This window comes from Puma concolor, chromosome C1, assembly GCF_028749965.1.
Source record: "Puma concolor isolate L17-30 chromosome C1, mPumCon1.1.hap2, whole genome shotgun sequence".
NCBI classification, from domain to species: domain Eukaryota; kingdom Metazoa; phylum Chordata; class Mammalia; order Carnivora; family Felidae; genus Puma; species Puma concolor.
This window is the reverse complement of record NC_141674.1, coordinates 5,411,333-5,425,861: the sequence shown is the minus strand read 5'-3', so window position 1 is coordinate 5,425,861 and position 14,529 is coordinate 5,411,333. Positions and strand designations below refer to the sequence as shown.

Here is a 14,529-nt window from a genome sequence, read left to right as displayed (position 1 = left end):
AACATCGAAAAAGCAAATAACGCAGTGAAGAAATGGGCAGAAGACATGAATAGACACTTTCCATAGAAGACAACCAGGTGGCAAACAGATACATGAAAAGATGCTCAATGTCACTCATCATCAGGGAAATACAAATCAAGACCACAATGAAATACTACCTCACACCGGTCAGAATGGCTAAAATTAACAACTCAGGAAACAATAGATGTTGGTGAGGATGTGGAGAAAAGGGAACACTTTTGCACTGTCGGTGGGAATGCAAACTAGTGCAGCCACTCTGGAAAACAGTATGGAGGTTCCTCAAAAAATTAAAAATAGAACTACCCTACGACCCAGCAATTGCACTACTAGGAGTTTATCCGAAGGATACAGGAGTGCTGATTTGAAGGGGCATATGTACCCTGATGTTTATTATAGCACTATCAACAATAGCCAAATTATGAAAAGAGCCCAAATGTCCACTGACTGATGAACGGATAAAGAAGATGTGGTATATATTCAATGGAACACTACTCGGTGATGAAAAAGAATGAAATCTTGCCATTTGCAACAACATGGATGAAACTAGAGCGTATTATGCTAACCGAAATAAGTCATACAGAGAAAGACAGATATCATATGATTTCACTCATATATAGAATTTGAGAAACTCAACTGATGAACACAGGGGAAGGGAAGGGAAAATAAGATAAAACAGGGAGGTAAACCATAAGAGACTCTTAAATACAGAGAACAAACTGAGGGTTGCTGGAGGGGAGGTGGTGGGGGGATGGGCTAAATGGGTGCTGGGCATTAAGGAGGGCACTTGTTGGGATGAGCACTGGGTGTCATATGTAAGAGATGAATCACTGGGTTCTGCTCCTGAAGCCAAGATTACACTATATGTTAACTAACTTGAATATTTAAAAAAAAAAAAAAAGTTAAACAATGCATGTTAGTCAGGTTACTTCTCACTGTCTTGTCTATAGTCAAAATTATGATCTGTAATTCCATTTTGTCACCCAAACTCCACATATTTTTCTAAGTGTTATCAGCACATATTAATAAATAATTTTGATGAGGGAAAAAAAGTACTTAGGAATAAACTTAACCGAAGGGATAAAAGACCTATATTCCGAAAACTGTAGGCCACTGATGAAAAAAACTGAAGACACAAACAAATGGAAAGATATTTAGTGCTCATGAATGGGAAGAATTAATCATTAAAATGTCCACACTACCCAATGCAATCTAAAGATTCAATGTAATACCTAGCAAAATACCAAAGGTATTTTTCACAGGAGTGGAACAAATAATCCTAAAATTTGTATGAACTACAAAAGACTCTGAATACCCAAAGCAAATTGGAAAATGAAGAACAAAGCTGGAGGTATCATAATCCCAGATTTTAATATACACTACAAGGCTACAGTAATCCAAATGGTATGGTACTGGTACAAAAACCAACACATAGATCAATGGAACAGAACAGAGTCCAGAAAGAAATCCATGCTCGTAGAGTCAATTAATCTATGATGAAGAATGTAAAAGAAGGAAAAGACAGGACCCTCAATAAATGGGATTAGAAAAATTGGACAGCAACATGCAAAAGGATGAAAAACTGGACCACTTTCTGATGCCACTAAAATAAACTCAAAATGGATTAAAGACCTAAATTTGAGATGTGAATTCATAAAACTTCATTCATAAAAGGTAGTCATCTTTTTTGACATTGGCCTTAACAACATATTTAAGGATATGTCCACTCAAGCAAGAGAAACAAAAGCAAAAACAAACTACTGGGACTACACCAAAATAAAAAGTTTGTATACAATAATGGAAGCCATCAAAAAAAGAAAAGGCAGGGGTGCCTGGATGACTCAATCGGTTAAGTGTCCAACTTGATTTCAGCGCAGGTCATGATCCTGCAGTTTGTGAGATGGAGCCCTATGTCAGGCTTTACGCTGACAGCGCGGAGCCCGCTTGGGATTCTCTCTCTTTCAAAAATAAACATTAAAAAAAATAAAAGACAAATTACTGAACATGAGAAAATATTTGCAAAGGATGTATCTGATAAAGGGCTAGTACACAAAATACATACAGAACTCATACAACTCAACACCAAAAAAACCAATCTGATGAAAAAAATGGGCAGAGCACCTGAACAGACATTTTTCCACGGAAGACACAGAGATGACCAACAGACACATGAGAAGATGCTCAACATCACTCATCATCAGGGAAATTAAAATCAAAACCACAATGAGATACCACCTAACACCTGTCAGAATGGCTAAAATCAATGACACAAGAAACAACAGGTATTGGCGAGGATGTGGAGAAAAGAGAATCCTTGTGCACTGTTGGTGGAAACGTAAACTAGTGCAACCACTGTGAAAAAAAATATGCACCTCCCTAAAAAAAATTAAAAATAAAATTCCATGCGATCCAATAATTCTACTACTGGATATTTATACAAAGAAAACAAAAATACAAATACGAAAAGATATATGCATCCCTAAGGTTACAGCACAATTATTTACAATAGCCAAAACATGGAAGTAACCTGTGTCCATAAATAGGCGGATGAATGAAGAAAATGTGGTATGTATATATACATATACAAATATATATACACACATATGTATATATTTACATATATATGTATATACGTGCGTGTATACACACACACACATACACATACACAATGGAATATTACTCAGCCATAAAAAGGAATGAAATCTTGCCATTTGTGATAGCATGGCTGGAGTTAGAGTGCATGCTAAGTGAAACAGTGAAAGACAAACACCGTATGATTTCACACATATGTGGAATTTAAGAAACAAAACAAATGAACAAAGGGGAGAAAAAAGAGAGAAAGACAAACCAAGAAACAGACCCTTAACTCTAGAGAACTAATGGTTACCAGAGGGGAGGAGGATAGGAGGATAGGGGAAATAGGGGGTGGGGATTAAAGAGTACACTTATGATGAGTACTGAATGATGTACAGAACTGCTGAATCACTGTATTGTACAGGAAACAAATATAAAACTGTCTGTTAACGACACTAGAATTAAGATAAAAAACCTAAAAAAAAGATGTGATACACACACACACGCACACACACACACCGGACTACTACTCAGTCTTAAAAAAGAATGAGACCTTGTCATTTGCAACAACATGGATGAACCTAGAGGGTATTTTGGTAAGTGAACTACGTCAGACGGAAAAAGACAAATACCATATGATGTTGCTTACAAGGAGAATCTAAAAAACAAAAGAACAAATGAACCAGAAACAGACTCATAAATATGAAGAACATGCTGATGGTTGGTTGCCAGAGGGGAGGGGATGGGTTTAGGTGAAATGGGTGAAGGGCTTAAGAGGTACAAACTTCCAGGTATAGACAAATAAGTTAATGGAGATGAAAAGCACCACACAGGGAATACAATCAATAACACTGTCATAATATACGGTGAGAGATGGTAACTACACTTCATGGTGAGCAGCACATAATGTATAGAATTGCTGAATCACTATGTTGTACACTGGAAACTAATATAACGTTGTATATCAATAATACTTTAATAATAAAAATAAATAAATAAAGCTAATCATTCATTTACCGCATGACCTAGCAATTTCAATCCTATGTATTTACCAAAGAGAAATGAAAACACATGTGTACAAAGACTCACACTCAATGTTCATAGCAGCATTATTCATAATGCAACTGAATAACCATCAACTGGTGAACTGATGTCCGCACAATTTAATTGTACTTGGTAATAGGAAGGAACACCAGTAAGGATCAATCTCAGCAGCACTGGCTTACCTGAAAGAATCCCTATACAAAAGACTGTATACTGGATGATTCAATTCACATAAAATTATAAAAAATCAGAACTACAGTGACAGAGAACAGATCAGCGGTTGCCAGGAGCTGGAATATCAGGGCAGAGACTGACTACAAAGGGTCACAGAAGAACTTTTCCAGGCGATGGAAATGCTCTGTACGGTCACTGTGCTGCCGGTTACACAAATGCATACATTTGTCAGAACCGGTGAATTCTATTGTATGTAAACGCACCCCAATAAACCTTATAAACAGAGACAAATTACTCCCGCACCAGGGCCCAAACCAGATGGCCCATTACACAGTGATCTCCTGGCAACAGAGTGTGGGGAATTCATCATTTTGCTCCACTACCCGATGCTGCAGAACCTGTTTTGGAAGGAGACTCCTCGTGAAGTAATGCCGTGTAACTGTTCTTATTCCCGCTGTTGCCTACAACACGCTGCAGAAGGGAAGGCCACAAGAAGAGATTTTTAACATCTCAGGCATCATATTACAAAATAACTGGCAGATCTTGAAGTTCGCACGTTAAACAAAATGAAGCATATACATAACTGGCAAGCAAACAGTTCAGCCTGTCCCCGTCCCTTTGCACGGAACATTACATATATGGCTGGGTTTGCACCTGCTGCACGGGAGGCGCCATACGGTCGTACACTTTAATTCTGCTGTTTTGTCATCCCGGATGTCCCGACCGTTTTGTCAGTTCTTAGCACTATTCCCAAAACGAGTATTACAGCGAATGAAACAAAGTTGCAGCTACCCTGAGCTTATATGGCATGGGAAGAAGGACTACGTAAATATTACTTCACTTAATCCTCAGAATAAGCTATCAAGGTTCCGTCTCTTCATTTTTCAAGTCAGGAACAAAGGCAAAGGAGGGCTGACTGACTTGGTTCAGCGAACCGGCTGATCAAGTGACAGAGCGTCTGACTCCGAGTCTTATTCCACAGCCTAGCTCTGCTCACTAGGATACACGGCCTTGCATGAGATTCTAGCAAGTGCACTAATATCAGGCTTTCAAAATTGAGCATATTTTCTCTATCTGGATCATCACATTTTGAGCACTTGTCCAACAATGGTATCATATCTTGAAGGGAAGACCAAAGAAAATTGTAAATATTGACACTTGTCTTGATTCCTACACCTAAGTATAGAACATCGGATTCCAAAGTTTAGCCAGATAAATATATCTGAGAACGGCTTTTTAGGTAAAGAGATAAAAAAGTTAAGGGAAAATGACCCACACAATTTCTGGTTTTGAAAACGATGTGTGTAAGTATCCAACTAGAAACTGCCTCCTCTAGTGATAAGTCAATGACAAACAGCGGCCGCTCCCTTCTCCATACACACCTCACCTCCGTCCCTCAACCACGCCTCCAAGGGCACACTCACTCAGTTCAGGTCTTGTCAGTATGGTTTACTCCCAACTTACCAGAACACAACCCCAGTTGTAAAGAAGAAAATACATTTTGTAGGCAATGACTGTGTCAAATTAAATGACTGGATATCACATTTTAAAGGCGGGGGAGGGGCGCCTGGGTGGCTCAGTCGGTTGAGCATCTGACGTCCGCTCACATAATGATCTCGCGGTTCATGGGTTAAAGCCCCGCATCGGGCTCTGTCTGACAGCTCGGAGCCTGGAGACTGCTTTGGATTCTGTGTACCCACCTCTCTGACCCTCCCTCACTCATGCTCTGTCTCGCTCTGTCTCTCAAAAATAAACGGATGTTAAAAAAAAAAAAATTTAAAGGCGGGGAGCCCGGTTCACATAGGAAATATGAAAGACAGCACTTTGGGAAATACTACCAAGTATCTAAGGAACCAGGACTCAGCAGGCTGTTTAGTTCTTGCCTGTTACATGGAGTCAGGGGGATACAGTGCAAATCATAGCGCACAGTCTCAGCCACAGCTATGATGCCGATTACCTGCTCGGCCTTCAGTGTCGGCCCCGGTGCGAGTGCCTTAATTTTAACAAGAGGACGCACATTTATGTTCTCACTCACATGCTAGAAGTTAGTGTCACGTACATCCTCGGCTTCTGGGCAAATACCCCTTCTCATCTGATCTGAAGATTCGCGGGATCTGAGCGTGTCTTCCTGCAGTAAGTTGAGCCACAGTGGTGAGCTGCTCCTCGAGGTAGTGAGTGCGTGCTCTTCACGCGGCGTCTCCCATTTCCACTCAGCTCGCCTTCGGCTGAGGACCGACCACAGGGGTTCCAGCCTGGCAGCCACTGCCGATGCTGAGGGTGGAATTTCGGAAGAGTCTGGTGCTCCCAAGAACGGATATGGGGGGAAGGATGGTGACAAAAGGGGACAGACAGGGGGTTCGTGCAGGAAAATGGTCATCAAAGTATCTAAGTAGAGAGGAGGGGGGGCAGGAAAAGACTGCAAGCAGTTGGGCAAACGTGGCTCAGACAGACATTCGAACAGAGCCACTGCTGCCCCGTGGCCTCCTCCCCCACGGGGCAGGGCCGGGACGGGGGAAGGAGCCGGGAACGACAGGCCGGAGGCCCACGGAGAGGAGGCGGGGGAGGGGCCCCAGGGCTGTGTGTCCTGGACGTCCCCTCGTCCCCTCGCAAGTGGGGACAGAAGGCGTCCTTAGTGCCACTGCTGCCCGGCAGCTGTGGCAGCTTCTTCCCCTTGTGCTTCCCCTTCTTGCCGCCGGCCGCGCTGCTCTGCTTGGAAGCGGAGCCTCCTGAAAGGATGAAGGGGGGGGCATATTATGGAAACTAGAACCAAAAAAGAGAAGAACGCCATTCATTCACAGGTAATTGTAAGCAGATGAAGAAGACACGACACCTGCCAACAGGAACCGCGTCCACTACCACGGCTACTAAAAAGAGGAGCAAGAGCCCAGGTAAAAGCTGCTGCTAGAAAATAAACTTACTTCAGAATCTCTCAATCACTTTCTTATCAAATCAGCTTCTCAGACCCAGCATCTAAGAAATCGTTATCCCAGACAACAAACTGTCGGCAGGAATTTAGTTCAGCATCTCTCCCATCTGTTTCTTAAAAACAACCCTCCAATTCTTCACTTCCTCTCTCCCAGTACTCACACATATTTATGGAATTGATAAACGAGGCACGGTTTTTAAAACGTAACTACCTTGAACGTACAAATGTTTAGCTTTGCTTCTGCTTTCTTGCGGAAGACAGGCTCTGTAGGGCGATGACAGGATCTTTTCTCGGAATTTATCAACATAATTCTGTTCCTCGTTCTGTGCGTGGGCTGACAGCATGGCTTTTGTGAGCCCTACATGTTGAAATTCTTCTGAGGTCCGCGGACCTGGGTGTGAGCACGGGGTCCAGGGCTCACACGCTGGGACAGCATCCTCTGCCAGAGTCGCTTCTGCTGAGGTGGAAGGGGACAGATTTAATTTTAATTGCTATCAATCGTTTGCATTTATTTTATTTTCACTAATCTAATTGCTTTTCACTAAATTTTTACAACCATTACTACAATAGCTGGAATATAAGAAACTTCATCAACCTAGCAAATAAGTTGTTTTATTTTTTTCTACCTTTCTTTAAACTCTTTGTACACTCGCATATACATTTTGCAGAGTTGTAACACTCAATGTGCATATACACATTTACTAATATCTTCTTATTGTAAGTATTTTATCTTCTTAAATTCTTCAAATATGTTTTATCTTTGAATTAATTCTAAAAATCTGTAGTATATTCATGTGGTTCAAAAATCAAGAAGCATTAAACAGGCAGTTAGTAAATGCTCCCCATTCCTGTCTACTATGTATCTAGTTCTCATTTATTTCCCCCATAGAAACTCCATTTATTTCCTTCTATAACAGTCCAGATTCTTTATGCACCTATAAATAAGCATGAATACAGATTCATATTCCCCACCCCGATTTTTACTCAAAAGGCATATAATATGTACACTCTCTACAGTTTTTTTCACTTAACAACATCTCCTCCCCACTTTTTTTTTTTTTTTTTTGAGAGAGAGAGAATGTGTACACACAGGGGAAAGGCAGAGGCAGAGGGAGAGAAAGAATCCCAAGAAGGCTCCGTGCCTAGCACAGAGCCCGATGCACGGCTTAAAATCATGACCGTGAGATCATGGCCTGAGCTGAAATCAAGAGTCGGACACTTAACTGACTGAGCCACCCAGGTGCCCCAGGAGCATCCCTTTTACCAGCACGAAGACAGCCATTGTACATTGTCTACATATCACAGTCTTCCATTTTATGTGTATACCACAACTTATAGTAAACACCTGTAGACAGACTTGGAGTTGTCTTTTTAGATTTAAAATTGATAGTACTGGGGCACCTGGCTGGCTCAGGCAGAGGAGCATGTGACTCTTGATGTTGGAGTTATGAGTCTGAGCCCCACGAGCACTGGAAGAGGTAACCACATGGGTAAATAGTTGAAGAGATAACCAGTACCTACACGTGAGCAACAGCAGCGTGGGGTGGGATTTATAACATATGTGGAAGTAAGACTTATGCCAACAGACAAAGGCCAGAAGGGGGAAGCAGAAGTACACTATTCTTGGATTTTTATGCTATACCTGAAGTGATACAGTATTTCCAGAAGGTAGACAGTGAACCATTGAACATGTATACCCTAAGTCCCTAAGCAGCCATGAAAGTAAAGCTCACTCTGAACATAAACATACCTGGGTTAAAAGCAAAAAGGCAGAAAAGATAGAAGATGCTAATACTGATTTAAAAAAATGCTAGAGTGAATATATTAATATGAGACAGAGTGTATTTTAGAGTCAAGACTATACAAGGGATAAAGAAGGTCATTTCACAATGAAAAAAGGGCCAATTCAGAAGAAGGCTAAACATTTATGCACAAAATAAAAAGTTCTTTCAAAACACGTGAAGCAAAAACCAGTTTTACCACAAGGAGAAATGGACAAATGCATAATTACGGTCAGAGATTTCAGGACTCCTCGAGAAGCAGAACAAATACTGAGAGGACTAGTTAGGACAGACAAGACCTGAACAACAGTATCAACCAACCTGACCTGGTTTCCACTGAGAAAATATTCAACCAACAGCAGCAGAATAAACCTTCTTTCCCAGTGCACAAAGAACAGCCATCAAGGTAGAACACATCACAGACCATAAAACAAGGCTCAACAAATACAGAAGAATTCGAGTTCGTATTTTCTTGGACCACAAGGGGATTAAATTAGAAATCAGTAACAGAAAGAACTGTGGAAAGCCCCCAAATATGTGGTACTGAAGTAATATATGATAGCAAATATAGATACATGATGACATAAGTGATTTCAAAGGAGATGGTTAGGGGATAGTAGTCGGTATTTGAACACAATGAAAATGACACAATACAGCCAAATGTGTGTAACGCAGCTAGAGGTAAAAAAGAAAATTTGTATTAAAATCCATTAGGAGGGGCACCTGGGTGGCTCAGTTGGTTAAGCATCCGACTCTTGGTTTTGGCTCAGGTCATGGTCTCACGATTCATGAGTTCGGGCTCCAACATCAGGTTCCGCTCTGATAGTGTGGAGCCTACTTGGGATTCTCTCTCTCTCTCCCTCTCTCTCTGCCCCTCCCCTCCTCGTTCTCTTTCTCAAGATAAATAAACTTAAAAAAAAAAAACTGTTTTTAATCCATTAGGAAAGAAATATGTCCAAAATCAATTCAGCTTCCACGTTGAGAGACTGGAAAGAGAAGAGCAAGATAAAACGAAAGTGGAAGAAAGGAAACAGTAAAAATCAGAGGAGAAATCAGTGACATAGAAAATATGAAAACAATGAACCAAGCCAGTGCAACTGTAAGCTGGTGCTTTGAGAAGGCCAATCTAATCGATCAACTCCAGCCAGACTGATCAGAGAAAAAGGAGAAGACATGAAGGTGACAACCTCCGAAATGACAGATGGAACATCATTAGAGATCTTACTGGTGTCAAAAGAAGAATAAGAGAACATTATGCACATGTTTATTCCAATAAATTTGACAATGTAGACAAAACAGACCAAGTCTTTGAAAGGCAGGCAATAACAAAGTTCACTCAACAAGTAGAAAACCTGAACAGCCCTGAATCTGTAGTTAAAAACTTGGCCAAGAAAACTCTAACCCCAGATGGCTTCACTGATTTCTAACTGAATTAGCTCTCGCCAGAGAGCATAGTATGTACAACGTTATTTTAACTTTGAGACGTAGTACAGCTCAACATATTTTATACCTCAATGAATGCATGGCGTAGGCTTGAAAAGAACTCGTATTGTGCACATACTGGGTGCTATGTTCTCTGAATGTAAATGACAGCATTGCTCAGATCATCTACTGCTTTACTCGTTTTTTTTAACTAGATGTTTTATTAACTGCACGGAGGCAGTGTTACATTCTTCAATGGTTATGGAAAGTCTATTTTTTTCTAACTCTTTCCATTTTTACTTCCTACCTTGGAAACTCTGCTATTAGCGAATATACATAATGTATTATGATTGTTGTGTCTCCCTGGTGAACTGCTCACCACTATGAACCATCTCTAGGAAGACTCTGTCTTGAAGTCTAGTTTATCACCACTGGCACACCAGTCCTCCTGTGCTCATCATCTGCGTTGTGCCTCTTTTCTCATTCATTTATCCTCAATCCCTTGGTGGATTATATTTAAACTGTACTTTCCAGCCAGTATATAGCTGGGTCTTGATTTTTTTTTTAATCTGTTCTGACAATTTCTGCCTTTTAAGTGGAGGGGATACAGTTAGATTTAGAGCTATTATGATGGGTTTGACATGTTCCCTCTGGTGATGGTGGTTGTTGCTCTATTCCTCCTTTTCTGCCCTTCTTTTGGATCATTTGTGTGTTTCTTAAAATTACATTGTAACTTATCTCCTGGCTTTATTTCACAGGCCATCTTGACCCTGTTATGGATTAAAAAATATGTTAACGGCAATGGTTTCTGGAGACTGCTTATTAATGTCTGATTCCCTTCTCTGCCACTCATTTGCTACATAACTTTGCCCAAGTCACTTAACTCCTTTGTGCCTTAACTGTTGTGTATACGAAATGGAGGCCATAGCTTGCAGGGAAATGCATTTGGAGTCATGGTCCTCAGACCCGATCGTTTAATTAGAGTCAGGGTGTAAACTGCACGAATCAGGCTTTTCAGAGAGCAAAAGACATACAGATACTTTACAGAGACCGTGCTTGTGTTTCTTCTCCTTGGAAGAAAGATGTGGTCCCACAGATGCTGAGATTGGTTTAAGATCAGAACAATTATCAATAAATTCCCTTCAGTGAGAGCTTACAGGCTTCACTATCAATCTTTCAAAATGGTAATACGCACCAGGTTATAAAAAGTACAGTGGCATGACCACAAAATCTTTCCCCATTGGATGAGACCCCACCTTGTATGGGTTGAGTCACCGGCAGCTATTATGTCCACACTGGAATCGAAAGTATTAAGAAAAGGTATACTAAAAAATTGTGCAGCTGCTCTTTCCCGGGGGACTGGCTCAGCTCCAATAAAACTCTATTTTCAGTTCATTAGAAACATAATCTAAGCTCCAACGGTTGTGTCTCTGGTCTCTTCCCACCGACCCCCAGCCCGCCTGTCAATACTGTACTCTCCGTGTCCAAGGGTCAGTGTCAAGATTAGATGAGTTAATTCCTATGAAAGACTAAGGACAGATGGCTGCACACCGTAAGAGCTCAACACGTTTCCTGATGGGCCACTGAAGACCAGCAACAAGAAGTCAGATAACCGAAAAACCTGATTTAAAACCTCTGTCACCACTACTTCATCCACCAAATTGTTGTAAGGACAAAGTCAAAGGATAGGAGACAGTAAAAAGGAACAAAAAGTAGACATCAGAAGAATTTACCAAGTCATTATGTTGTTAAAAGGAAGAGATATTTTTTTCCTTTGTTTTCTTAAAAACCCTTTTTAACACCCCACAGGCCCTCAGGGGTTTCCCACCTGCCCCGCCCCCCACTGAGAACGTGGGGCACACTCATATGCACACATGCACACCTCGCCCGATGGCCGCTGGGTAGCCCCCTTCCAACGTCCACAAGAACTGTGGCATGGCGTGGCATCCAGCCTGGGGGGTGGGCAGTGGAGTTTGAAGGAGAAGGGACAGGCATCCCCAACTCCTCACAGGCGCCCAAAAGGAAGAGAATTTTGAACACACTCTCCTCATTGTTATCAGGCCAATATAAAAATATGGATGTGTATACGGTCCATCTGGTCACGGCCAATGTCAGTCTGACAAGGACACCTTCTCTCAAGGGCAACAACAAAGTGACCTAAGGCAGCCCCATAAACAACCTCATTAGTGATAGTTAACACTTGCTGAGGACTTACTACTATGTCACTGGGTTCTGTTAGTTCTAAGTGCCTTCCACGTGTCAGCTGATGTGATCAACAAATGACAATGATTTAGAAATATGGTCCAAACTATGTAACCGATACAAAGGTGGTATTTCCAAAACTACGGACTGATTTAAAGAAAGGACGACGTAATTATAATCCAGAAGTCATTCTTAAGTAACTGATATTAATGATGTGTTTTCTCACGACCCCGAATTTCATAGGAGTGTTCTTTAGAGCAGGAGGTAAACGTGGCACCTGACTCTGGCGGCGGGGCGTGGACAACGGTGCTGCCGTAGCTACACTGGCTCGTGCCAGAGCCCAGGCTCAGCGCCGCCGGGGACAGGCTCCGGGGGGCACGTCCTGCAGCGTCTGCGGACCGCCTGGCAGTAGACATCTTCAAGTGAGCTGTGGCTGGGGTCTGAGGCGCAGCTGGGGGCATGAGAGAAACCGACAGTGAAAAGAAAAATCCTCAAAGGAAATTTATGTTAAAGACCAAGTTTGCAGGTGTTTATAACTGGCCATTAAGGAGCAATAGGAAACCAGGATTGTTGGTGATTCACGAAATAAATAGAGACCAAACCCTTGAAGGAAAACCAGAAAGGGATGGCTCTGTACCCATCCTCTGGCTGGCCAGGAGGGCACTCGCGTTACCGTGCAAGGTCTGGGCATCACTTGCCTTGTGGTCCTGTCTGTCTAACGAGGATGAAGAGGACGCGCTCTTCCTTTTCAAAGCCGGAACGTCGCAGCTCCTCAGGTATCTGCAACAACATAACTAGGTCACGTGTGCCTCCCTGGCCCCTAATTTTGCCACTTCCCACATTTCTGCTCTTCTCACGGCACTTTTGCGTGGGTGTGCCCTACACTCTCCTTTGATGAGGTCTTCCCTGACTCTCCCAGCCTGAATCACTGGAGTGTCACATCTCTTTTACTGTGGCCTGGAACTGATCTCCAAACCTTGGCTCGTTTAATTTTTATCATCAAGGTCTTGTCTTCTCAACTGTGCCATGGCTCCCTCAAAGAAGGGACCAATCTTCCTGTTTGGCATCCCTTGAAATGTTCAATTTATTATAAACTGTAGGTAGGTACTCCATAAATACTTACTGACTTATAGTGAACAATCAAGACGATAGATATTAAGGACGATGGAAGGTGTGTGCTTACAGAGACAATGTATGCTTTCGGAAAAACTGGCATGTTCTCAAAACTTGTGTCTCACACCTGATAACACTGTCAATGCAGTTTATTTGCTGATAAGATGGGCTATGCTGGTCTTTTCTCCAATCTTCACTAGACTCCACATGCATGCTATCGTCTTTCAACGTCTGGAAGGCAGAAGAGACCTTCTGCTCATCTGAAACGGAAAGGATGTGTAACTAAAAATATTATATACCTATGAACTTACCCCACAAAATTAGATCAGGTCCTTTAGCATGTGTACATTCAGTAGAACATTCTGTAGCTATTAAAAACAAGGTCAGATCTAAAAAAAAAAAATGCACTGATACAGAAAGGCATCCACACAAAATGATCACATTTGTCTTTTGTTTTTTACAAAAAAGGGGTGAAACAAATGTTTCAGCAAAGACTATCGAGGAATAAGACCATTAGATAAAAGGCTGATGGAGACTCTACAATACTGAGCTGACACTACCTGCCGACTGGTTGATCCTGGCCTCACCGGGACGGGGGCAACCAGACACAACGTGAAGTGTAAGGGGCTGCCAGGCAGATGCTGTGTCCAACAGAACTTCCTGCAATGACAGAACTGTTCCTCATCTGTACTGTCCAATATGGTAGCCACTAACACCTCATGCGACAATTAAGCACTTGAAATGCGGCCACAGCAACTGAGGAACTAAATTTTAAGTTTTATTTATTTGTAAAGAATTTGAATTTAGATTGCCAATGTGGCTAGTAGCTGCCGTACTAGATAGCAGAGGTACACAGGGAAGACACACGGCCTCAGGCTGGAGCATTGAAGAGCTTCAACCTTGTGTAGAGAGCAATGAGCTAATAATGGAGATGGAGAAGAGCATGGAGACAGGTAAGAGAGAGCCCGCCAAATACGGCGTCACAGAGACCCAGAAGGTAAACTGGTTCAAGGAACGAGTAACTATGTTCAGTACTGCTGAGGGGCTGGGTTAGCCACGGTTGTTGTTGTTATTAATGAAGGTCATTTGAGCTGCGTCGGAAGAGACCACTCAATTTCTAGAGGGAATTAACTGAAAGATGACTCGTTAACTTTCATTTATGAACCTTTATACTTTTAATTCTTTAATAATTTTAAACTCGAAGAGGGCTACAAAAAAGTAGAGTTCCCAAATACCCTCTACCCAGCACCCACTAATGTAACATCTTGCAGAACT

The 14,529-nt window shown here is 41.9% G+C and overlaps 1 protein-coding gene across 1 annotated transcript in view; it reads right to left on the bottom strand.

Annotated features, from left to right (window-relative positions):
* Positions 1–14,529, bottom strand: part of PER3 (period circadian regulator 3) — a 57,402-nt gene that overhangs the window by 9,812 nt on the left and 33,061 nt on the right. The window contains 7 exon segments of the mRNA XM_086715583.1: positions 4,194–4,281; positions 5,870–6,415; positions 6,418–6,536; positions 6,948–7,193; positions 12,419–12,592; positions 12,815–12,921; positions 13,382–13,514. Of these exon segments, the coding sequence (XP_086571709.1) occupies positions 4,194–4,281; positions 5,870–6,415; positions 6,418–6,536; positions 6,948–7,193; positions 12,419–12,592; positions 12,815–12,921; positions 13,382–13,514 (1,413 nt within the window).